The sequence below is a fragment of the Myripristis murdjan genome, chromosome 14 (assembly GCF_902150065.1).
Source record: "Myripristis murdjan chromosome 14, fMyrMur1.1, whole genome shotgun sequence".
Classification (NCBI taxonomy): Eukaryota; Metazoa; Chordata; class Actinopteri; order Holocentriformes; family Holocentridae; genus Myripristis; species Myripristis murdjan.
In genome coordinates this window covers 11,327,151-11,352,460 of record NC_043993.1, presented here as the reverse complement: position 1 = coordinate 11,352,460, position 25,310 = coordinate 11,327,151, and the positions used below count along the sequence as shown (strand labels likewise).

The 25,310-nt window shown below is 44.4% G+C and overlaps 1 protein-coding gene across 3 annotated transcripts in view; it reads left to right on the top strand.

Moving 5' to 3' along the window:
• The first annotated feature begins 1,038 nt into the window (after nt 1-1,038).
• Nucleotides 1,039-25,310, top strand: part of ehbp1l1b (EH domain binding protein 1-like 1b) — a 34,335-nt gene continuing 10,063 nt past the window's right edge. For 2 of the 3 annotated variants that reach the window (XM_030069486.1, XM_030069485.1), the window contains exons 1-8: nt 1,039-1,566; nt 6,342-6,399; nt 6,513-6,608; nt 8,300-8,353; nt 8,600-8,778; nt 9,233-9,351; nt 14,133-14,310; nt 20,542-21,072. In XM_030069486.1, the coding sequence (XP_029925346.1) occupies nt 1,463-1,566; nt 6,342-6,399; nt 6,513-6,608; nt 8,300-8,353; nt 8,600-8,778; nt 9,233-9,351; nt 14,133-14,310; nt 20,542-21,072 (1,319 nt within the window). In that variant the 5' untranslated portion in view covers nt 1,039-1,462. The remainder of the gene's footprint in view (nt 1,567-6,341; nt 6,400-6,512; nt 6,609-8,299; nt 8,354-8,599; nt 8,779-9,232; nt 9,352-14,132; nt 14,311-20,541; nt 21,073-25,310) is intronic. The other variant, XM_030069487.1, reaches the window with a different exon arrangement.

Sequence of the window (25,310 nt, the reverse complement as noted above, 5' to 3'; positions counted from 1 at the left end):
TCATTCACACAGGAAGCTGCGGGACAGTAAAACAAAAGGCAAGCTTGGCAAGCTGCAAAGTACAGTTGGTGCTAATTGGAAGAACTAGGAAGCAGAGGAGACTGAGTGCTTTTAGGTGTGTGTGTGTGTGTGTGTGTGTGTGTGTGTGTGTGTGTGTGTGTGTGTGTGTGTGTGTGTGTGTGTGTGTGTGTGTGTGTGCGTGTGTTTGGACCCAGAGACCCAGAGAGAATTCCAGGCCAACTCTGAGTCATGGGAGAGTTGTTCACCTGCTCTCTCTCTCTCTCTCTCTCTCTCTCTCTCTCTCTCTCTCTCTCTCTCTCTCTCTCTCTATCTCTATCTATCTCTCAGTCCACTCATGTCTAGCCCAGCTGCCTCTGTCCATCCATCCATCTCTCTTCCCTCTCCTAAAAATACACTCCTGCTCTCACTGAGGAAAATCCCTGTGCTCTAACCCAGCCTGCGCATACACACACACACACACACACACACACACACACCCTGACCCTCGTCAAGTCTGCCCTCTCCATGGAAACTATTCCTCCTTCTTTAACAAGATGAAACATACTTTTCTGGTTAGGGCTCAGTGACGCAGCTGGAAGTCAGGAAGTGATTACAGTTATAACCATGAACTTAATAATAAAAATACAAATAAAAGTCCAGGAGACTTTCCCAAAATATGTCGAGGCACAGCTGCTCTGGGTCGGGGGTACAGGGCAGCCTCTGACGAGGTTTTGCCACATGCAATAGATCTTCAGAGAGGGTTGTATGTAGAGTTAGTTAAGTGAAGTAACCTTTTGTCAGATAAGCCCGTTCCAGTGTCATAGACAGTCAGGATCAAAGTCTACAGGTAAGACTGAGGCTGTGTCTCCACACACACTGCCTACAGTCCAAGATAAAGAACTTTGCATACTGCTGCATCACCACTCTCTTTGCATAGTCTCTCTCTCTCTCTCTCTCTCTCTCTCTCTCTCTCTCTCTCTCTCTCTCTCTCTCAGTGGAGGGAGGAAAGAGGGAGGGTAAAGTGATCTAATTCTGAAGCCAGTAGGTCTATATTATTACAGTCCCAGGCTGAGTAAGCTGCGCTGTCTCCATGTGGATTACTGCCAGAGAGCAACAGAAAACTCCTCAATGAGAGCTGCGAAGTCGTTTCGTCTGGGTGAAACTTAAGGCTATATAGCCTCTAATAACTCTAAACTGAACGGATTCGGTTCCTCTTTACTTGTAGCCTACTCTGTAATTGCCCGACTCTCTACAGGACTCCTTCCCTTCGGTACATGGCGACATTTCTCATTTTTTTGTGTGTGTGACTCAACTTATTGCCAATGAGCGCAAGTCGAAGCTTGTGTGAAAGCGAGGCGGTTCATCACCAGCGGACCATTTAAGGAACGGAGAGAGCGGACAAAGCTGGATTGCTGCTGTTTTCTTTCGTAACTTTCATATATCACCCGGCTAAGCCGAAATCATGACTTCAGTGTGGAAGAGACTGCAGCGGGTCGGCAAAAAGGCGTCAAAGTTTCAGTTTGTTGCCTCTTACCAGGAACTGATTCTGGAGTGCACCAAGAAATGGTGAGTATGGTTTATACGTGATATGTTTAATGTCGGGAGACAATGTTTGATATTATAACCTTTCATAACTTTCAGCTCTGCCCTGTCCGGAAAGTTGTAAATAACCTTCCAAAGGCGTATACACCGTGTTCACATGTGAGCGGTATTATAATAAGACTCCGTTATAAATAAAGGGCGACATATTAACCCTCTGGTGGGTCGTAACATCAGCATGATCATGTAAGCACTTCCGCTATGCAGCCTGTCCAGAACACTGTCAGGATCACGTTTGACTGTGAAGGATTGTGAGGATGGCACTGATGCGCCTGGGCCGAGCTGTAACGGAGGGGCCGCGAGTTTGATTCCCGGTCCCGCCCATTGGCCAGGCGTGTGTGTGTGTGTGTGTGTGTGTGTGTGTGTGTGTGTGTGTGTGTGTGTGTGTGTGTGTGTGTGTGTGTGTGTGTGTGTGTGCGTAAGACAGAGAGCTGTGTGAGGGGCAATTGTCAGAAGACAGGCGTAAGACCATGTGGTATCCTCTATTGTGTACTGAAGCCTCATTCTGAGTCACTAAGTACTATTAATGTACAGCAGCTTGTCCTGGTCACAGTGATGCAGAGCCATTACAATAAGCTCAGTCTTCACAGTAGGACTGACACACACTCTGCTCCACAAACACAAGGCCTGCTATGGACACTGGACATACACAGTGCAATGCATATCACTCTACATACATTCAATGCTCCATTGTGCTGTTAAGTCTCAATTAAACAATCATTAATTAAACAACATTACAAAGCATTTAAAGGTACATTTGAACAGGATTTACAGGTTTACATCAATTTTGAATAATTTGGCATAAAATGCTACCAGTAGATTCAATTTTCTCATTGTTGTTTCATTTTCAGACCTGTGGTCAGCTTGGATTATTTGTGTTCAAGCAACAGGGATTTCTTCACTTGTGCAATTTCCTGTTGAAAAAACACATAAAACCTGGTCATGAGATGCAGACTATGGAGCACTATCTAGCTCTGAGACACAGTGAAGAAACAGGACACTAATCAGGGAAAAGATAACTGTGGCGATTCAGGGGTTCAGGCTATATGGGAAAGTAAAGGCTTGTGTCACCATCACATCACAATTTCCATTGTTGAAGTATTCAGTAGCCAGTCTCATGCCATGTTTGATGAAAACCGTCATGTTTTGAGGTGCCAGTTTGTTCCTGAGAAGTTGCTCCATTGTTCCACAAGCCAGCCCTTGATAAAGATGCTCTCCTTGTTTCTCTTAAAAAATATATTAAAGCCAGCAAACATTTTGATGAAACAGGTGACACCTGCTTTGCTCAGATGTGGTTATTAACACGTGATTTTCACATAACCTATTTTGGGCAGAAAAAAGTCATTACTATGGTCACAAACTTCACTTTTAACTAAACTCAAGCAGCAGTTGATCCCCGTGAGCCTTCAATCTATCATTTTTTATATGAGTTGAAACATTGTGCTTTTTCTTTTAACATTCAAGTCAATCTCTTAACCTTTGATGACCTTTTGACTAGGATTTCTGATCGGCTATATCGAATCGGCCAATATTTTGCATTTTATGCAATTTGTGTGATCGACTATAATGTCTTAATTCACTGATCCGATCAATGACATCATTGTTGTGTTGTGGTGTGGGACTTTTTCTTGTGATTTTGAAGGTTTCTCATTACCTTTTTTACCTACCTTCAGCCCCTGGCCCTAGCTCTGATGATAAATAGTATCTTCAGACTTTTGCCCACGCTTCAGTATGGTCCATTGGTCCATACATCCTTATCTTTCCAGGTTAAAGGATGAGATAATTATGTAAGCAGCTTTTCAGTAGTGTGATAAGATAAATGTCTCTGTCGCTTACGCATCAGTTTTTTGTTGTGGTGTCTGAAGGCTCGCACGAATAAAATTTGGGGATTTTTGGCTATAGCAGTGGGATATCCCTTATGTTGTATCGCTTCAGATAAACAGACTCAGGAGAGAGAAGGAGAGGGAGGGAGGTAATGAGACAACAGAGATGATTTTGAAAGAGTGATTAGTCACACACTCATGATGAAATCAGACTTTTTAAACCTCCCCCTAGCTTGTTGATGCGATACAGAGGCAAAAAGGAGGCCATGGAGACAGTAAACACTGGGGATTTATCCAAACTTTCAGGCTCAAATGGACAGTGACATCACCTCAGACACAAGAGAGCAGGCAGTCCAAACCCCTGATGTGTTTTCTCCTCTGTAGTCAGCATCAGAGGATATGGACACTTATGGATCACAGCCAGGAGCTGAACTCTTGGCCACGTGGGGAAGTGGGGGATGTTTATATCTCACAAGTCATATGCTCTGTGCAGAAGTTTGTATCACTGAGTGTATGAGTGTGTGTGTGTGTGTGTGTGTGTGTGTGTGTGTGTGTGTGTGAGAGAGAGAGAGAGAGAGAAGTTGGGGTGTGAGGTTAAGTTTAATGTTATGATTTGAGAGGGTTGCTTCCTTGGAGCCTGTCACCCACACAGACTTGTTTCTCAGATGCGTGCTTAGCATATGCGTCATTAAGATGATTTGCATTTGCGACTACACTCCTGATATCGCAACTATTGAGGAGAAGTGAAGTCAGAGAAGTGTAAACAGTTTATTGGCTTTATTCTGGATGTTTAAAAAGAATATACTCTTTGCCTACGCTGTACTTTCTGCATCCACTGGCATTGGGTTTAAAATTAAGGCCTGGCATGAGACAATCAGATGTTTTGATGGGGCGTTGGGAAAAGAGAAAGAAAAACAGAAGGAAAAAATACAAGAAGTCTAATGGTTCCCAAAGGACAGCAAAAGCAACTAAAACAGTAATTTTGAAAGAGAAAGCAAAGCAGCACATACATGAGCTGGATGGAGACATGTAAGGACTTGGAGACAGTGATCAGTATAACAGGTAACACCAGTAATAACTAGGCCACCGCTAAAAGCAATTAAAACATAAGAAATGCATACAGTAGCACTGAGAGAGAGGCAGATAATGCAGTGTGTCTCTAAACTGTGTCATGCCAATTGTTACATTGCTCACTTTTTTCCCATTCTTGTAGTGTAAACATATCACTGGAATTTTTTATTTATTTTTATTTATTATTTTATATATATATATATATATGTGTGTGTGTGTGTGTGTGTGTGTGTGTGTGTGTATTTTTTAATTTTCTCTTCCCTCTTCTTTCTGTTCTTCTTTCCTTTCCTCCAACCACTCTCTCTTCACCCTCCACCCCACCAACCCCTTGCTCTGTGCTTGCCAGTCTATTTCTGATGTCACTCCTGACCCCCTAACACACATACCACACACACACACACACACACACACACACACACACACACACACACATAAACACACTCCTTATTGCTATACTTAACCTGCAACCTGAGACAACTTACTGGTTAGTAGCTTCAGCTAGCTCCCCTCTGTCTGATACAATCAGATGTTTTACTGTCTATAAACTATTATAACAAACATGCATGTGTGATATGATAGTCATAGTGATTGCTGTGTATTTGGAGTTAGCTTTAAAGGAGTACTTATTCTAACAAGAGGCCCAGGTGTATTTGTGTGTGAAGTTGTGTGTGTGTGTGTGTGTGTGTGTGTGTTTGTGTGTGTGTGAATGTGCTGGTGAAGGGGGTTCCTTCTTCCTGTAGAAAGGAACGCCTCACATTCAGATAGATGCAGGTCACATGACCTGGCAGCTTCCTGTTTCACTTCCTGCACTGCAAAGGCCTTTAAAAAATACAATGGAGGGCACTCACACAGACATTTCCCAGATACACACATTTAAATCTTTGTAGATGGGTACAGAGAGGGGGAGGTACAATTTACCCACATGACACACATATGCCATGTATTCACAGATAAACATACACTCAAAAAGATATATGCACACAGACACACATTTACATCCTTGTCAATATATACAGACCAATTCACAAAATACATGTATTTTCATGTTTCATACATAACACACATGTACATGTACATGTACATGTGCACACCTGTCAGAGTAGTGTATTCATGTCTGATGCCCACAAAGAAAAAAGGACTTAATTACTGGAGGCACAAAAGGAGCAGATGCACTTAAATAAGAGGTGACAACACCCCTAAAAGTTGCCACCACATCTTCATTTTGCATGCACCACACTAACAGGAGCACTTATAGTTGCGCCCCAGTGGCTCATCTGGTAGAGTATGTAACACGCATCAAGGCTAAGTCCTTGCAGTGCCCGGGTTCAAATCCGGCCTGGACCCTTTGCTGTGTGTCATTCTCCCTATCTTTCCCCAGCTTTTCCTGCCTCTCTACTGTCACCATTAAATAAGGCAGAAATGCCAAAAATAAACACAGTTCCAATGAGTGTGAGTTGTTTTTAGATGCACAGACACACACAGTGGCTCTTGTCTTTGGCTGTCATAAGACTTGTAGCGTCCTCTGGTGTGTACAATATTCAGTTTGTTAGCCAATGTTTGTAACATATCATTGGATTCAGATTGTGAGATTTGTCCAGAATTAACCTCAGTTAAATTTGGTACCATGTTTATTAATGTGGAGAATTTCCTTGGCCATTTTTGTGTTCTTTTGTTGAATATAATGTTGAAAAAAACGGCCATCTAAACAATACAAAGATACATTTGCGTGTTGAGTCTTTGCCTTGGTTGGATATGAGCTGCATATATAGTCAGTGTAATATGTGTTTGTCATTCAGTGACTTGAGGCAACTGGCAAGGTGTAATGTGATGTGTTTGATGTGTTGCTAGGCAACCAGACAAGTTGAGGGTGGTGTGGACCAGGAGGAACAGACGCATGTGCTCCAAGGTGAAACTACACTTCACACACACACACACACACACACACACACACACACACACACACACACACACACACATATAAACACACAGAGTCTCACTAACATGGTGTTTGTTGTGCAGCTCCACAGTTGGCAGCCAGGAATCAAGAATCCGTACCGGGGCATGGTGGTGTGGCCGGTACCAGAGAACATCGACATCTCTGTTACACTGTTCAAGGTACTGTTATGACAACCAGGACACAATACAGGCTACTCTATATTTTCATATGTACATAAGTGTTATACAAAGACTTCACATTAAAAATATACAGCTTTTGCAAGCCATAATGATTTTTGGCACTGGCTTCTCATTTTTCGGACATTATGAACTGCTCCTTGAGCGTCCAGCGGGCTGCTGCGGGGCTTTTTTCTTTCTTTTTTTTTTTTCCTTTGTTGGGATCTCAGCCCAGTTGACCTTATTCCCACAGCAGCCATTTTAAACACTGAGCATGGGAAATCTGGGAGATTGGCATGTAATTAGCATTACTTCAACACACAAGTGAGGGCTTCACATAGACCTAACGGGCATCAACTTAACTAAAAGCAAGCAGGAACAGCAGCACGGTGACTGTTTTTAGTCAGCGCCTCGAGAAGCACTTTGTAAACACTGCTTTTTGAAAAGTGACGTATAACTAAATGAAGTTTGTTATTATGCAGAAGGGCAGTTAGCTGGCTCACTAGATAGTTAGCTGGACTCACTCGTATATGTTCCCAGGGTCCAGTGTTCCCCATATTTTTATGCACATGATGGGAACGTGACAAAGGGTTTTATATTACCTAGTTCTACACATGTGCTCTCCCAGGGTCCCATTAACACAGGCTCCTATGTTCCCAAGGTCCTATGTTCACAGGGTCCTATGTTCCCCAGCTCTATCTATGCACATAATGGGAACCTGAAAAAAGATGTTCTCTAGCTCTGTATTTGGGGGGTTTGGGTTAGTGTGTGTTAATAGAATATTGAGCTGGGGAGCACAGGGCCCTGGGAACATAGATACACTCTCAACCGCCAGGTAGCCACCTACAATGACAAAAACACTAGCTAATGTAGTGTTTTTCTGGACACTGTCAGTGTTTTGCTCTTCTAAACTGGGTAAACATGATCTGATGTTGGTTATGGTGGCAAAGTGGAGGTATACGGGCTGTTGTATAAATATAGAAGAATACTGGTACTGGTAGATCAACAAGAAAAACCTTTAAGTACCGAAAATATACAGTAAACTAATGAGCTAAATCTGTATTTGTCTAGACAAGCTGGCTGGTCTAGACTGGTTTTGTGAGCGACCTGGGCCAAAATATTACCTTAATATGTGAACTTATATCCCTGTGGATTTCTGATGTTCATTCATTTCTAATATGTTTTTTCACTTGGTAATCTGTGAAATGATAAATGTTTGCCCATTTCCCAGTGTTTACATGATGTCTCTTGGCACACCTGCGGAATCTTGGCAGACAGCAGTAGGAGTGTGGCCGCTGTGGGAATAATGTCCATTTTCCCCGAAATTAGACAAGACCTCTGTGACATTAAAATAATTAATTATATTCATATTACACAATTAAAATAAACACTAATACGAGGCAGTATAAAAATGAAACCACTTGTTCAATAGATGATGAATCATATACTGATTATGGTTTTGTAGCCTGTCAATGACCTGATGGTGTGTTCTTTACCTGGAAAAGTTGTAATGTGTTAACAATGTATTCACTAGAAATTTTGATAAAGTGATGTCTAACAAATAATGTGTTCTTTTTTTGTCATAATAAATGTAAGACAGACAGATGGATACATGGATGGATGGTAGATAAATGAACATGTTGTTCCACTCTGCAAATCATATAGAGTGATGTTGGCTGTTTTCATTTTCACAGGAGCCCAATGCAGATGAGTTTGAGGACAAAGACTGGACCTTTGTTATTGAGGGAGTAAGTGTTTCTAGACTCATCCTGCAACCTGGAGGTTATCTAACTAGTCGATTAATTGAACTAGAGCCCACACTTTAGTGCTGTGTTAAATAAATACATTTTTTTAATGTGATCAAGCACATTAGAATTTAACATGTTAAACATGTTGCATATTTTCTGTTATAAAATGCTCATCATTCAAACATTTAAGGCTGTACTAATAGTTACCATTTTTTAATACCCTTCCACCTTAACTGTCTTCCATAGGAAAACAAGGGCCATCGTAAGGTTTTGGCGTCAGCGGACATAAACCTGAAGCGGTTTGTCAGCCCGACCCCGACCCAGACTGACCTGACACTGAAGCTGAAGCCGCTGTCGGTCAAAGTGGTGGAGGCCACGCTCAAGCTGTCACTGTCATGTGTCTTCGTCCGTGAAGGAAAAGCCACGTGAGTCGTGTATATTTTTCTTTCTCCTTGGACTCATAACAGTAGTATGTTGTGTTTATGGTCTTGATTACTGTGATGAATATTATGGCTGTGTCAATGTTAAATGTCCATGTTGTCCCATGTTTTTGCCACTTCAAGATGATGTCATACCATTTATCTGTCTATTGTTGATGAAGTGATATTGTCTGTGTAGCCCAGACAGTAGAACTTCATAAATTATAACCTACATACAGAAAAATGCACAGAGAGCATTTAAACTCTTTTCCCCCTGTATTTTTCCTCATTTGTTCTCTATCAGATAGTGTGGGATTAAAAAAAAAATCATCACAAATAATATTGGCACAATAGTGATGATATTTGTCATTGTGAGTTTTTATCCACTAGTGGTGATGTCATCAGAGAGTGAATAACATTGTCATATATATAATTTTTGTATTGTAATTTGGTTCACTAGTGATGAAGACATGCAGAGTCTGGCCAGCCTGATGAGTGTCAAACCCACTGATATCGGTAACCTTGACGACTTCAATGAAAGCGATGAGGAGGAGGACAAGAAGGCTATCATTTCTACATGTAAGCACACACACACACACACATACACACACAAACACACACGAACATTGTTCGCTAACGGTAAAACTCCTCCTGCTTCCTCTGCTTGTCCTTCTGCTCTTTACAATGAAATATTCTCCCCTGTCACTTTTCTGACATCGCTTCTTCCTCCATTTCCCTTCATTTTTCTGTCACCGCCTCTCGTCTCACGTCCTTCCTGTTGTGGCTGCCAGCTACACACACCTTAGTCCGGCCCAATCGCCCCGCTCCTCCTCCTCCTGACAAGAGGAACTCCATTGGACACACTCTTCCAGCCTCAGGTAGCTCCCTCTTTCTCCCTGGCTTTTATTCTGTCTTTGTTTCTCTTGCCTTCATCAAAGAGAAAGAGGTGCACCCAGGTATCCTCTCTCTGTCTGGGCCCTGTTCTCCTCCTCTCTTTGTTTTTCTGCAGCTCTGTTTGTACTATTTCACGCACTCCTGTCATTTGTTCTTCCATGACTCACTCTGCAGCCCTACCCACATTACTGTACAGTAACACTTAACTAAGCTCTTTGCATACCACATACTTCTCAGCTGGACCTCAAATGCATCATTTAGAATAACATGACAGTGGGCATGTGACATTATGTGGTATCTTGGATGTTGGCTTGAAAAATTCCAGATGCAAACTTGTCACATGGAGGCAATCATGTCCAGAGTGATGTTAACTACAAAATAAAATGGAGAACACTGTGTGACAGAAGATCACTTGTTGAAAATGATCCTTGTTTGGAAGTGCAAATGCATTTATTTGTGAAATTGCCAGGTTTTAAGGATAATATTCGTGCTTTTTTTCAAGTTTGTGTGTGTCGTCTAGGTTGCACCTCTCCATTATGTTAGTTTTGCCGGTTGTGCTCATTTTCCTACTTTGATAGAAAGCTATTTGCTGTCATTCATCCTTGTGCAATATGAAAACCAGTTTCCACAGATTTGAAAATCGCCTGAGCTGGATATTCCATCACAGTAAACACAAAACCTCAGTTTACACCAATTGCATGAGTTACTAGTATACTGTTGTTTTATTTTGCCCAAGTTGAGAGTTTTCATACTACTGTGGCCATGATGTTCAGCTCTGCTTCCCGTTAGTTACCTGACGGGAAGCACCTTATTTTATTGACACCTTATGACACCTTATTTTATTGTCCCATCCATGTTTATTTATATTGAGGCTGTATTTATTAGCTGGGACAGTGGTTACTTTCAGGCAAGGTTTGATACTGTCAAGTTTGCATTATATTAAAAACAAGTATATGTTTAAAATATCTCACTAAATACAGCATGCATTGTAGAATGATTGGGGGAAATGTAAACTAGGGATAGGCAGCTGTAAGTAGGCCATAACTCTAAATGACAGTGGTGTTCTCCTTTAAATAAGCTGGTTCATTAACTCAGTCTACAGAATGATACTGACTTCATACCCCTCATGCACATAATGTCAGTATTCACAATCATGTTAACAGCCAGTCATATTCAGAGATTTTCACAGCTTCACATTTTGTTGTTGGTGTCAAACCAACAAGTAATATGACTAACAAAGGATCTTCATGACAGTAAAATACGTAACGGACATGAGATCCTTGCAAGCTGCAGCTGATGTTTAAGTCATTTCATTTGCATTACTCAGCTCATGACTTTTCTTTTGCCCTCTTTCTCATTTCCTCTTTCTGCAAACATCAACTCCATCTATTCATCCACCCATCTATGCATATCCAGCTTGTGGAAAAGAGGGTGGAAAACCAGGATCTGGTCCTCCCAGTCCTGCTCTCCACTCCCGTCCTCCTCTACCTATCGCTCCTCGCCCTTCCCCTCGCCGTTGCAGACACGCCCTCTCTACCACCCCCGCCCAGTCAGGGACTCAGCCTTCCCCAGGTCCATCCCCTCAACCCTCTCCCCGGTCCAAGCATAAAAATTCACATGTCCCTGTTCAGTCTGATGCTCCTGCTCCATCTGAACCCCTCCCTCCAGTCTCTGCATTACTCAATCCTCCATCACCCAAGAGCTCCCAGAGTTCCCAAAACACACCCTCTGATTTGGCACCATCTGCAATGGCTTCCTCCCCTCCTGATCCTTCATCAGTCACATCAGCATCTACTTTACCTGCTGCCCCATCCCAGCCATCTTCAGCAATGCCGTCCTTGCCGCATCCTTCTTCAGGCATTAATCCCCCCTCAGCAGAGCTCTGTGAAGCCGCAGTGCCCTCAAATACTGCCTCCACACTGCCCTCTAAGATTCCCGCTGCCTCAGAAACAGGCATTACCTCATCAGCCCGCAAACCTCCCTCCCTTACATCATCATCACCCGAGTCTCCAAACCAGCCTCCTATCCTAACACCTTCCTCCTCTGCCCCACAAAATCCCCCTCTCTCTGTTTCCACTGGGCCTACTCTGCCCCATGTCACCTCCGCTACTCCCTCCCAGCCTCTCTCCTCCAAATCCTCCTCTTTTCCAAAATTCACCCAGTCCTCTGAGACCCCATCCTCACACTCTCCATTCACCCGGACCCTCTCTCAGCCTCCAGCCCTGCCTAGAATCTTCCACCCGAGTTCAGGAAAAGGTATCCTCTGGCTGGCTGTCTGGCAGACATGCATGCTGCATTTCCATTGACCAACGCGTTTTACGTACAGTTGTCTTGTTGGAAGTTTCTGCATGATGTAGCTTAATGCACATGGTACGTTGGGTGGAGCATTTATGTACCACTTACTTCTGTGACAGTGTGAGGGCAGTCTCTGCATGATGAGGATCATTTTTAGTGTTGTCATGATACCACAAGTTTGACTTACACCAGTATTTAATAGCTAAACATTTGTTAATACCTGTCATACCATATCTATCTATCGATCTGTTCTACTCCATACATTCACCTTCTGGACTGGGGATGACTGAAATTCCTTTTGCACTGGTATTGAAATTTCTGTAATTGTGACAACACTGATCATTAGACTGTAGACTGCGCCAAGTGTCGAGGTGCACTGCCCCAGCTTGCTTACATAGTCATCGTTGCTGAGAGATGAGTGAAAGAACGAAGTAAAAGTGCAGTACAGGTGTACATCATTTCTGTCGTGTGACATGGTGCTAGTTAACCGCATGCTGTAATATTCTGAGCACTTAGCCACGTCACTCACTGCTTTCTCTTTTTATTTCCTCTTCTGTTCACTTCTCCTTTTGCCTCCTCTCTTCTGCTTTCCTCACTTCAAATCCAGTTTCATATCAGCGGCGCCCCCCGGAGGCAGAGGAGCCACCTTCAGCCGCTGGTCTGTATCTTTACCTCTCAGATGAGTCCAAGTTAAAGTTATGTTTTCATCATCACATGGTCCAGTCTGTTCTACTAATCTAGCACTGATGTTTGTTTTAGTCCTTTAACTGTGTCCTTTTTTCCGCTGCTGTTTCTTCTCTTCCCTCCTTCCCCTCTCTGCTCTTTGCTTAAATGTCTTCCCCCTTGTGTCCTCTCCACCAGTTCGCTCCCATATTTTCAAACCTCAGATTGTCAAGTCAGTGGCTCGCCCCTCCTCTCCCTCACCCTTCTCCTTTGATGCCCCTCCCTTTGACAAGGCAGTAGTTAACAGGGCTACAGCACCACCTCTTCCCCAGTCTCGCCCTTCTAGCTCACAGTCAGGTAACCACTGTCAGTGAGATGAGCGGTGCCAGTAGTATGCATATGTATCAGCATGACTTGTATGATGAAAGCTCACAGTAGTGTGCATTGAACCCACATGGATACAGTTACTCTACACATGTTTACCAAAGAAGTATCATTTTCTATGATTCCTATAAGTGTTATTGTTGAAATGAGCTATGTTTGATATCAGTTTATGTACAAGGCAGCTCATGGAGGGTGCATTAAGTAATTGGTCACGTCTAGTTATTGGAAAGAATACTGGCATTATGCAGCTTACAATGCATTATTACTGCTCTGCTGCATGGCATCAGTTCCACTGGTGGCTATGCTTATCATACTGTTTACATTACTTGTTTTATTCTTTTCATGAAATCCTCTTTCCTTTGCTTTTTTCCTCTTCTACTCATCTTCTCGCTGCCACATTTGCTGTCACACCCATCCCTCTCCTCCTTTGCTTCTGTGCTCTTTTGTCACTTGCTTTCCCTCTCCCAGCTCCCTCTCATGTCCCCCCTCAAGTCCAATCATCCTAATCTTTTTCTCTCCTACTACTCACCTTTTCCTTCTTCACCTCATCTTTCCTCCCCTGCCTTTTCTCCTCCTGTGCTCCTCACCACTAATACTATCCTTCCCCATGTCTTTGTTCTCATCATTTTGTTTGTGTTCCTCGTTCTGCTCTCTTCAGGAGGCCAGGAGACATGGCTGAGCTCTGACATCACTATTATTGGTGGAGACGTCAGCCCGGTCCCTCTGTTGACCAGTCCGGACCTTGATGCTCTCTGTGACCCCGAGGCTACACCCCTTTCCGCCTCCCTTCCCTGCTCCTCACCTCCTCGCTCCTCTTCTCTTTCCACCTCTCTTCTTTCCTCTCCTTCTCTGGCCGGCACTCCCTCTCAGCTGCCTGCCTCTGCCCCTGCTCCTCCTGCTAAGCTCAGCTCCTGTCAGTCAGGTACACCAGCCAGCCACCCTTTCTCAAACATTCTCCTAACAGAGATTATTTCAACCTCGCCTGACTCCAAAAGTTCCTCTGATGCTGTTTGTCTTGTAGAGATGTCCCATGTGGAGGCAGGTCTCTGGACCCAAATAAACATGCTGTCCTCACACACTTACAGAGTGTAACTTATGCCCCGATCTTGAATTGCTCTTTGTAGGGTCCAAGGAATCCCCTGTTACCAAGGAAACAACTCCAGTCACTCTGACCCATGGCGAGGAGTCTCCCCGAAGCAACAGGACGGTCGCCAGCATCAGAATAGCCAACCAGCCAATCAGACCAGGCCAGGACTCTAAAGAGACAGTCTCAGAAAGCACAGCTAAACCAGGAAGGATCAGGTGAGGTCATGGGATGATGTCACATGAGTGTACAGTCAAATTAATCTCACTTGGTTTACAGATAAGTTTGGCCTCAAACCACTTTACGGGAAGCAAACGTGTCAACACACCCCACAGCTTAAGGCAGAGGGCATCTCAGGCTCTGCACTGAGTCATAACCGTGTGTAGACTGGATTCAGCCCCAGTGTAGCTCAGAGAGAAGGCCTTAGACTGCAGCATGAGTTTGGTCATTTTCCAAAACAGAACGGTGGCTGAAGAAGTGAAATTTCAACACCTGATGAAGCAATCGGCGAGCCAAGAGGTTATTATCACATCCAAGGACGCCACATAGATATGTGTATAATGTCCTCACGGAATCCATTCTTTCCGATTTGTGTTGAGGATAGCAAACCTCTTAAGAAAGAAAACAGTTGTCTTTCCCATATTGAATCTTGGGGCATTCCAGTCACTTTCTTTGATCAAGTCGCCCTCTGATGAATCGTAGGATGACATGCAAGCTTCCAGGGTCTTTATCTGTCCTCCATCATTGCGTCCTTTTTCTTTGAATCATTCTAGATTCATTAGATATCACAACAAACATGTCATGGAGGAAGCGATAATGCACAAAAAAACACATCTTGAGTTAGACCCAATGGTACTGATCAACAACTCAAACTCAAACAACATTTTGGATTACAGAAAATAAAATTTTAAAAAAAAAAGCAAAATCTTACTTCTTGCACCTTAGTCTGAGTGTCCTCAAGCTAACACATCTAAAAAGTAAGACCTGCTCCAGCTTGTTGACGTGGCTGTTCCAGGAGAATGCAGTAACACTGCGGTTGAGGTGGTTGAGGTGTTTATCCTTGCTGGTTGATCGGGGATTTTTTGATTTGTTTATCGACCGCCGTTGTCATGACTCGTGGCTGCTTTGTGTGTGGCCTTTGTGCCGCCTTGATGCTAACATGTGCTAACGGTTACAGAGTGTTTTCTGCCCTGCCTCCGCTCACTGACTGTAGAAGCAGACTTAAAGCAGGTCTAGATTATGCTGTCTGGCTTGCCCGTCACCCCCCATCACCTCCCGCACGCCCAGCCTTGCAAAACCTCACCATGCTTTGTGGCCCACTGCTGTGTGACTTGCAAGCCTGACCTGCAGTATCTCTGTCCCCAGTCCTGGCCAATCCACTTCAGAGCTGATCGTAGCCCCTCCCCCTCCATGGCCCTTCTCTTGCTGTGAAAGCTCCGCCCCACAACAGCCCTCCACCAATGTCGTGGCAGCATTTATCACACCTAAACAGTCAAAGGCCGAGGAGGAAACTGATTCACTTAAAAAGCCAACCAGTGAGCTGGAGAGCCGCGTTAACCCGTTTAAGATTGAAAAGCCGCCATTGGCTCAGCCCGAGCCTGACCTTGATGACATCGTGTTTGAGTCCTTTAACCCGAGTCAAGAATCAGGAGGCTTGTTCTCAGAAGAGCACGACTCCAAACGGGATACCATCAAAAGGTGTCCTCCTGGGTAAGTGTCACACACAACATAATACATGCATTCATGCGCACAGGCACACATGCACAAACACATGCAGACATTTTATTCATTTATTTATACCCACATGGATAACATAAATAATAAGGTCCCAAAAATGGATGGAATCATATACAGTTGGTCCTGACACAAGTATTACATAATCCTGCAGTTGTGATTATTTGAGCTGACCTTGATCGTTTTGCGTAATTGTTAGTTTGCACAATTTTGTATTGAAATGCCAAAAGTTAGAAAAAATCACAACAAAAGAATAAAAATCAGGGGCACTTCCATCAGTTGAGCTGCAGACATTTTTTTTTTCCCTCTGGTCATATGACATCATTCAAAATGAGACGCTCACTCGTGCCTGTATTATGTAAGTTATTTAAGGGCCTTTTCACACCCATAAGTCCAAGGCTCGAGGCTCATGTTTTTGTTTCATTGTGTACATTTGATCCGATTAGATTTGGTTCCATATTAAAAGAGACAAAGTTCATTTTACTCATTGCGCACAGCTGCCTGACAGGTGCATGTCACTTGAATCGGTCCAAAACTCTGAACATCCATATTTTCACTCGAGACACAAACCGAACCATGGTTCACTTGGATCTGGACCAAGATCACCTCTTTTCATCAGACCAAGGTCTGGTGTTTGGTCTGGAATACGGTCTGGGGGAGGTTTCACACCTGTAATTTGGTTAGGATCAAACTGAAAGTCTGGAAGTCCAGATTAAATGAGGCAGGCATGAAAGGGCTCTAGATCAGTTATGCCATGTGACATTTTTGTTAACAATGCCTAAAAGCCAAAAAGAAATTTTTCATTTTATTATAATAAATGACTCTTCCTCTTTATTAAGTGTGCTGTATGTGTACTCTTATTAAATTTATACTATAATTGTGGTGAACAATGAGCCAAAAAAGATAATTAAATCATTATTCTTTATTTGTATGACAATTAATCATCAGCTAAAATATGATGACTGTGACAGCCCTACAGACAGTACAGCACTCACAAGTGTGATCACGTACACATGCATATACGCAGGAGCACGTGCGCACACACACACACACACACACACACACACACACACACACACACACACACACACACACAGATACACACAACTAGGAATAAGGTGTGTTGTCTATCTGTCCTGTAGTTTTCAACAGAAAATCAGTGAAAAGGTCCCTGGAGGGTCTGCAGTGACAGACCAATTAGAGGGAGCAGCAAAGGTGAAGAAGGAGGAGAGGAGCACAGAGCAGGAGGAGCGAGAGGAGAGGAGAAAGTGGGAGGAGGAAAAGAAGAGACTGTTAGAGGAGGAGAAGAAAAGAGTTTTGCAGGAGGAGGAGGAGAAGAAGAAGGAGAGGGAGAAGAGGAAGCAGGAGGAGGAGAGACTCTTGAAGGAGAAACGAGACAAACAGGAAAAGATGAGGGAGGAGGAGAAGGGGAAGAAGAATGAGGAAGAGAGGAAGAAAAGAGAGGAGGAGAAGAGGCTTTTGGAGGAAAAGGAAATACAAAGGAGAGAGGAGGAGCGGAGGCTTGAGAAGGAGAGATTCTTGAAGAATATGAAGGAAGAAGAAGAGAAGAGGAAGGAGGAGAGGAGAGTGTTTGAGGAGCAAAGAAAGAGGAGGGAGGAAGAGAAAAAGAGGCTTCTGGAGGAAGAGGAGGAAAGGAAGGCAGCTGAACTCTTGAAGGAGGCAAAAGAAAAAGAGAGACTGCTGAAGGAGCAGCGTAAAATGAGGGAGGAGGAGGAACAAAGGAAGCGGGAGAGGGAGGAGAAACAACGCCTAGAGGAGGAGAAGAAGAAAGAGAAGGAAAGACTCTTGAAAGAGGAGGAAGAGAGGAAGAGGAGGGAGGAGGAGACAAGAGTCAAAGAAGAGGAGGCAAGAAGAAAGAGGGAGGCGGAGGAAAAGGAGAGACTCTTCAAAGCAGAGAAAGAGAAGGAGGAGCAGAGAAGGAAGGAGGAGGATGAAAGGAAGAGGAGAGAGGAGACGCAACGTCTTGAAGAAGAGAGGCGGAAGAGGGAGGAAGAGGAACAGCAGAGACTCTTGAAAGAGGAGAAAGAAAGAATGGAGCAGAGGATGAAAGAAGAGGAAGACAGGCAGAAAAGAGAGGAGGAGAAAAAGCGCATTGAGGTGGAGGAGCGGAGGAGGCAAAAGGAAGAGGAGGAGAGGAGGAAGAGGGAGAAAGAAGAAAAGGAAAGACTAGCCAAAGAGGAGCTGCAAAGAAAGGAGGGGGAAGAGAGACTTTTGAAGGAGAAAGAGAGGAAGAAAATGGAGGAGGAAAAGAAGAAGAAGCTTTTGAAGGAGAAGGAAGATAGGGAGAGAAGACAAGAGGAGGAGAGGAGACTCAAGGAGGAGGAAGAGAGGAAGAGGAAGCATGAGAGAGGCGTTCCTCCCTGCAGTTTGGAGGCCAACCGGTCAGACGAGGACAAGGAAAGGATGAAATCTCTGGCCGGGTCTCGTTCCACTTCTCTTTTCATTTCCCAGCTGGAGCCAAACACACACACACTTCCTCCGGCTCTCACACACTCACCCAAAGCTCCTAGCGACATGACACACCCTCCTCCTATCGGCCAATCACAAGACAGAAGCACCAGTATCCACCAATCACAGTCCAGAGAAAAGGCCCTTTCATCGGTTGAGAAACCAAGCCCCGCCTCCACGAGAATGAAAGCCAATGAGCGGTGAGTTACAGCACTGAGATAAAGAGTAAAGTCATCAGTCAATCGATCAATTAGTCAATCAACAGCTAACCAATTACGATTTTGATAATTGAGTAATCTTTTTAGTGGAGATACCAAACAGTTTCCAAACACACCCTCACTAAAATCACTAAGATTTGCTTAATTTTTTTTCTTTCTTTCCTCTTTAAAAAACTTTGTTGATTTTTTTGGCTGCTGGTAAGACTAAGGACACAATTTCAAGGCATCACTTTGGGCTCTGCTGACTGCCAGAAACCATTTGTCATTATTTTTGATACTTAATCAACTGAATGATTAATCAGTTGATTGAGAAATAGTCTATAGATTCATCAACCCTAAAGTAAAACAGCATTTTCATAAACATTTGTGTTACATCATAAAACAGACGATATCCTCTATGAATGAAACCGTGGAGTTGGATGACGGGTTGACAGAACCACAGTGTGTAAAAGTGTCACAACCCAGTCCATCAAACAGCTGAAGTTAGTTGAATTTGTGGTGGAGTGCACATGAACGTCATCTGCAAACAGACTTCATCAGCCAAAGAAATTTGCATGCACTCCTTCAAATGGTTTTGAGACCCGCCCGTGACAGCACAACCTAAGCTGCTTCACTGCCATCTTGTCTTTGAATGCGCAGATGACCCACGTGAACGCTGCCGAATAATGATTTTAGAAAGTGCTTTACGCTGTGGCTTTTGACTGTACTGGTGTTTGATTTTGTTTTTGATTTTTTTTTTTTTTTTTGGTTTTAATTCCAACAGCACTTTGCATCTGCTATCATCTGCTTTTTTAAATCCTTGAATAAATCAATCAATAAATCATTGTCAATCAACCAATATAGGAGCACATAGGAACATTCTGACTGAGATTTCAAATGTTTTGAGTCGATTTAAATATCAGTCCAGGTTTCTTTACTCTAACTGTGTGAAAATGGCGTCAACACGATAAGGGTGTCATCCAAGTGATTTTACTGTATTTCTGTTAACATTACTGTTACCGCTTTATTTTTCTGTGATTCTTTGTGATTCCCTGCTGATCTCTTTATTTAAATATTTGGAGAATCTGTTTGGTTTCCCTGTTGCTTGATCATCTCATGCCCTTACTTTCCTCCCTGTCTTCGTTCTCTCTCTCACTCCTCCCTGTCCTGTCCCCGGCTTTCACCTGTGGTCTCCCTCCTTGTCTGTTTTCCTCCTTCTCTTTTCTCTCCTCTTTCAGCGTGAGGCAAGCCTCTCCAGTAAGAGAAGGTTCATTTTCAGATGTTGTTATCCTAGAAACAAATATGGCTGCCACATCCAGGACGCCTGGCATTCACTCAGGCCACATGTCTCAGCCCTCTGCTCAGGATAAACCCATGACATTAGAAGGCTTGTCCCTGATCCCACCCCCAGAGAAGCTGCTGGATGCAGAGTTTCCCCTATGGAATGTGCTAGAAGGGAGAACTGGGAAAAATAAAACTGAGCAGATCTCTGTCAAGGAGGTTATTACACAGCAAAACACAAAACCTCAGGGCGGAGGGTAAGAATGGACAGGAGAACGCCTGCCTGTCTGCCTCTGCTTTATTTTCTGTCTGACTCTCTGTCTGTCTGTCTGTCTTGCTGTGATCTGGTTCAGTGGTTTTCAAAGTGGGGTTCGGTGGCCCCCAAGGGTCCTTGAGGGGCTTTGATAGCATCCTCAGAACATTTTGAATTAATGTCAAGATAATTCACTATAAAGCGTTATGATAAAAAAGTATTGGCAGTTATTTTAACATTATGTTTTAATCTCACCACTTTGATTCTATTTGTCAGTACTCATTTATAACATCTCAACAGTTTAGTACATAACACAAGCCAAAATATCTTTCCACATCAGTGTCTTGCAAAATCTCTTCAAATGGGGATCTGCAGCTTAATGAAAGTTAACTCGAGGGCCCAGAACATGAATAAGTTTGAAAACCCCTGATCTAGTTTGTTTGGTAATGGTGTTATTAAATAGCAAAAACTGTGTAATAATCAGTGCTTTACCTTCCATCTGCTCTTTCTCTCAGCTCTCACAGAGAAGATGCTCCTGAAGCAGACTCCTCTAACAGAGAAGAGCATCAGCCGGACAGAGCAGAAGAATCAGAAATGCATCATATTGTCTCAGCGCCTGGCAAGCCCTGCCTGTCTCCAGTTGGAGAGGAGCCCACAGAGCCAGAGAGACCCAGCACTGAACCGGCAACCTCACCGGAGGTGTGCCCTAAACAAGGCAGTGAGCTTGTGGCTCTGGAGCTGGCGCCACTGCTTCCCTCAGAACCAGAACCAGAACCAGAACCAGCTCTCCAGCCGGCAGGGAAACCACAACAGGAGGGAGCGGATAAGGAGGAGCCACCCAGCAGCGGCAGAGCTGGTGGTCTGGAGAGTTTAGTCAATAAGGAGCCGGAGTGGGAGGCAGAAAAGACACTGTGGGCAGCTGTGGAAGAGACCACCGGGGAGACACAAGTGGAAAGAGGGATGGAGAATAGTCAGAGCACTGAAGAGAAGGATGAAAAGAAGGAGGAAGAGGGGAAGCAGGAGGAGGAGGGTGGTGTAACAGGGGGGTGAGTCAGCGATAGTTCCTTGCAACCCTCACAGCATGGTGTGATTTTTCTCCCTGTCACTGTCAAACCAGCACATACACAGATCCACACACACACACACCACACACACCTGCACATGCACATGCACAAACACAATCTCCTCTGTGGCACTTGAGCTTTACCACCGCTTACTTCATAGCAGCCATTAACCCGCTCTGCTGCCGTCCTGTTCATCTCAAATTTCCTTGGTCTGTCTATGCTGTCAGATTGATCTTTTAAGTGGAGTTAATTTTGGAGAGCACGGGAGAGGGATCTCCAGGCGTTAGTAGAGTAACGTTTGTGCGTCTGTGTATGCGTGTGTGCTTGTGCGCGCGTTTGTGTGTGTATGCCAGTGCCCATAAATGTGTACTCACAGAGGCAGAGCAGCAGAAGGAGGTGTCTGCTGGCTTCATGTCAGCAGTAGTGGGCGTGTTGTATAAAGGGTGAGTCTCGGTTTGCCTGTGTGTCATGATTATACACCCTTTATGTAGTAAGAAAAGCTGATTAATAATATAATTTTATTACAATATCACCACATTAGCACATACATTTTCCTTGATTTTCAACCCAATTAGGGGGATTTTTTTTTTATATATATTTTCATTGTTTAATACATTATCTGGCAGCCAATATCAGGTATTGTCCGTTGCTGTATTGCCACTGATATATAATTTCCTGGTGCAGCACTTTTGGAGTAGTTTGGTCCTGGTCCTATTAGTTCAAGGAATTGATTCACCAACTGAACAAGACATCATTAATTACATTGCCGTACTGACATTTTGTCTTGTATTTATTCATAAGCAAGCTCTCTATTTGTGTCTGTCAGTGGGAAAGCAGTGCTCTCACTTGCATGGCAACAGAAATGGTTTTACTTATTCTTAATTGTTCCCAAAGAGACACTTAAATACTAATGTAGTGTGACGCATTGGGTAGAAGACAGATTCAGGGTGGCACTCACTGTAACCAAAAATGAACAAACATTTCCTCAGTGTGCTTTGGCAGGGCCATTTGGTCAAGCACCAAAACAAAGTCTGAGTAGGAACTAATGAGTCAAGCATGCTGTCTGGTTTTCTGTGACACTGATCACAGAGCCTGGTGTGGTCATGACCAAACTTCAGGGTGAGTTCTGTCCCTGAGTTTTCTTTCCTGTTCCTCCTGTCTGTCCCTTAGCTATGAGACAGTGGCCTCCATCCTGCATTCACCTGGATCTACTGATGCAGGTCAGCCATGGCCCACTGCAGACCAACCATGCCTCCTTATGGCAAATGAAAGTCAGCCATGTGTCCCTAAGGTAGATGCAGACCTTCCATGTTCCTCTGAGGCAGATGCAGGCCCGCTGCTTCCCTCTGGAGTGGATATTTCACCACCCACAGGCTTCTCTGACACAGCAGATGACCAGCCAATCAGTGCACAGAAGCTCTCAAGGGCTGAACTGACATTGGCTCAGAAACCAGAACGGCCAACCCGTGAGGCAACACATGGGCTGAGTCTGGTGGCCAGTCTGAGACTGGCTGCCAGCGAGCAGGAGAGAGAGAGAGAGGAGGAGAGGGAGAGAAGGGTAACGGAAATGAGGGAAGAAACTGAGCGGGAAGAGAGAGAGAGGGCAGCTAGGGAGGAGAGAGAAAGGAAAGAGAGGGAAGAGATGGAGAGGAAAGAGAGGGAAAGGAAAGAGAGGGAAGAGGTAGAGAGGAAAGAGAGAGAACAGAAAGAGAGGGAAGAGATGGAGAGGAAGGAGAGAGAAAGGAAAGAGAGGGAAGAGATGGAGAGGAAGGAGAGAGCAAGGAAAGAAAGGGAAGAGATGGAGAGGAAGGAAAGAGAAAGGAAAGAGAGGGAAGAGATGGAGAGGAAGGAGAGGGAAAGGAAAGAGGAGGAAGAGATGGAGAGGAAGGAGAGGGAAAGGAAAGAGAGGGAAGAGATGGAGAGGAAGGAGAGGGAAAGGAAAAAAGAGGGAAGAGGTAGAGAGGAAAGAGAGAGCAAGGAAAGAGAGGGAAGAGATGGAGAGGAAAGGATGAGAGCAAGAAAGAAAGGAAGAGAGGGGAAAGAGAAAGGAAAGAGAGGGAGAGATGGAGAGGAAGGAGAGGGAAAGGAAAGAGGGAGAGAGGAAAGAGGAGAGGGAAAGGAAAGAGAGGGAAGAGATGGAGAGGAAGGAAAGAGAAAGGAAAGAGAGGGAAGAGATGGAGAGGAAGGAGAGGGAAAGGAAAGAGAGGGAAGAGATGGAGAGGAAGGAGAGGGAAAGGAAAGAGAGGGAAGAAGTAGAGAGGAAAGAGAGGGAAGAGATGGAGAGGAAGGAGAGGGAAAGGAAAGAGAGGAAGAGATGGAGAGAAGGAGAGGGAAAGGAAAGAGAGGGAAGAGATGGAGAGGAAGGAGAGAGCAAAGAAAGAAAGGGAAGAAATTGAGAGGAAGGAGAGAGCAAGGAAAGAGAAGGAAGAGATAGAGAGGAAAGAGAGAGAAAAGAAAGAGAAGGAAGAGATGGAGAGGAAAGAGAGAGAAAGGAAAGAGAAGGAAGAGATGGAGAGAAAGGAGAGAGCAAGGAAAGAAAGGGAAGAAATTGAGAGGATGGAGAGAGCAAGGAAAGAAAGAGAAGAACTTGAGAGGAAGGAGAGAGAAAGAGTGAAAAGGGAAACTGAAGAGAGAAGGAGGCTAGAAAAGGAGAGGGAAGAGATGGAGAGGAAGGAGAGAGAAAGGAAAGAGAGGGAAGAGATGGAGAAGCAGGAGAGAGAAAGGAAAGAAAGGAAGAGGTAGAAAGGAAGGAGAGAGAAAGGAAAGAGAGGGAAGAGGGTAGAAAGGAAGGAGAGAGAAAGGAAAGAGAGGGAAGAGATGGAGAAGCAGGAGAGAGAAAGGGAAGAAAGGGAAGAGGTAGAAAGGAAGGAGAGGGAAGAGGTAGAAAGGAAGGAGAGAGAGAGGAAAGAGTTGGAGAGGAAGGAGAGAGAAAGGAAAGAGAGGGAAGAGATGGAGAGGAAGGAGAGAGAAAGGAAAGAGAGGGAAGAGGTAGAAAGGAAGGAGAGAGAAAGGAAAGAGAGGGAAGAGATGGAGAGGAAGGAGAGAGAAAGAGTGAGGAAGGAAACTGAGGAGAGAAAGAGGCTACAAAAGGAGAGGGAAGAGATGGAGAAGAAGGAGAGAGAAAGGAAAGAGATGGAGAGGAAGGAGAGAGAAAGGAAAGAAAGGGAAGAACTTGAGAGTAAGGAGAGAGAAAGGAAAGAGAGGGAAGAGATGGAGAGGAAGGAGAGAGAAAGGGAAGACATGGAGAGGAAGGAAAGAGAAAGGAAGAGATGGAGAGGAAAGAGAGAGAAGAAATAAAGAGGGAAAATGAGAAAAAGAGGTTGGAAAAAGAAAAGGAAGAGATGGAGAGGAGGGAGCGAGAAAGGGAGAGAGAAAGCTTTGAAAAGCAGAAGGAAGAGATGGAGAGAGAAAGGGTGGAAAGGGAAAATGAGAGAAAGCGGTTAGAAAAGGAGGGGGAAGAACTAGAGAGGAGGGCAATGGAGGAGGGAGAAAGGGTAGAGAAAGAGATGGAGCGGAGAGCAAGAGAAGAGATGGCTGAGAAGAAGAAAAGGATGAAGAAATGCTAGAGAAACAGAAGGAGGAGAGGATAAAGGAACAGGGGAAGGACAGGTGGGAGGAGAGGGAGAGGCAAAGAGATGCAAACACCAAGAAAGAGAAACCAGAACAGAGACAAGAGACTCCTCCATCAGCAGCAAACAGCCAATCAAATGCCTGGCCTCCACTGAGGGAGGCAGAGCTGGAGGAGATCGCATGTGAGGAAAGACGACAGGGCGACAAATCTGTTTCCCAAACTGTGAATGACACTGAAGTCAAAACTGGTCTAAACAAAGCTGTGATGCCACTTCCTGTCTCTCAAGTCAAACCGAAAAGCAAGCCTGACTCCACATCAGCCAAATCCAAGACCCTCATATCGCTGTTAATGAAGTGCTGAATAAACCTGGTCCAGGGTCAGTTAAAAGAGGAAACTCCAACCTTAAGTCTAGTGCCGTACCAGTGTGGATGAGAGAGGACGAGGAGGACGAAGAAGTGGAGTATGAGACAGGGCAGGAGGATCTCGGCACTGTCTGGGCCGCTGAGCTGTACATGGACGGGGAAGGGGGGTGAGTAGAGGGGTGAGAGGGGTGAGTGGCAGGATGATGAGAGGTGAGTAAGAGGAGATAAGGCAGAGATCAGAGGGTCAGAGGCCTCTGCCTGTGCCTGTGCTTTTGCTCTCGACAATA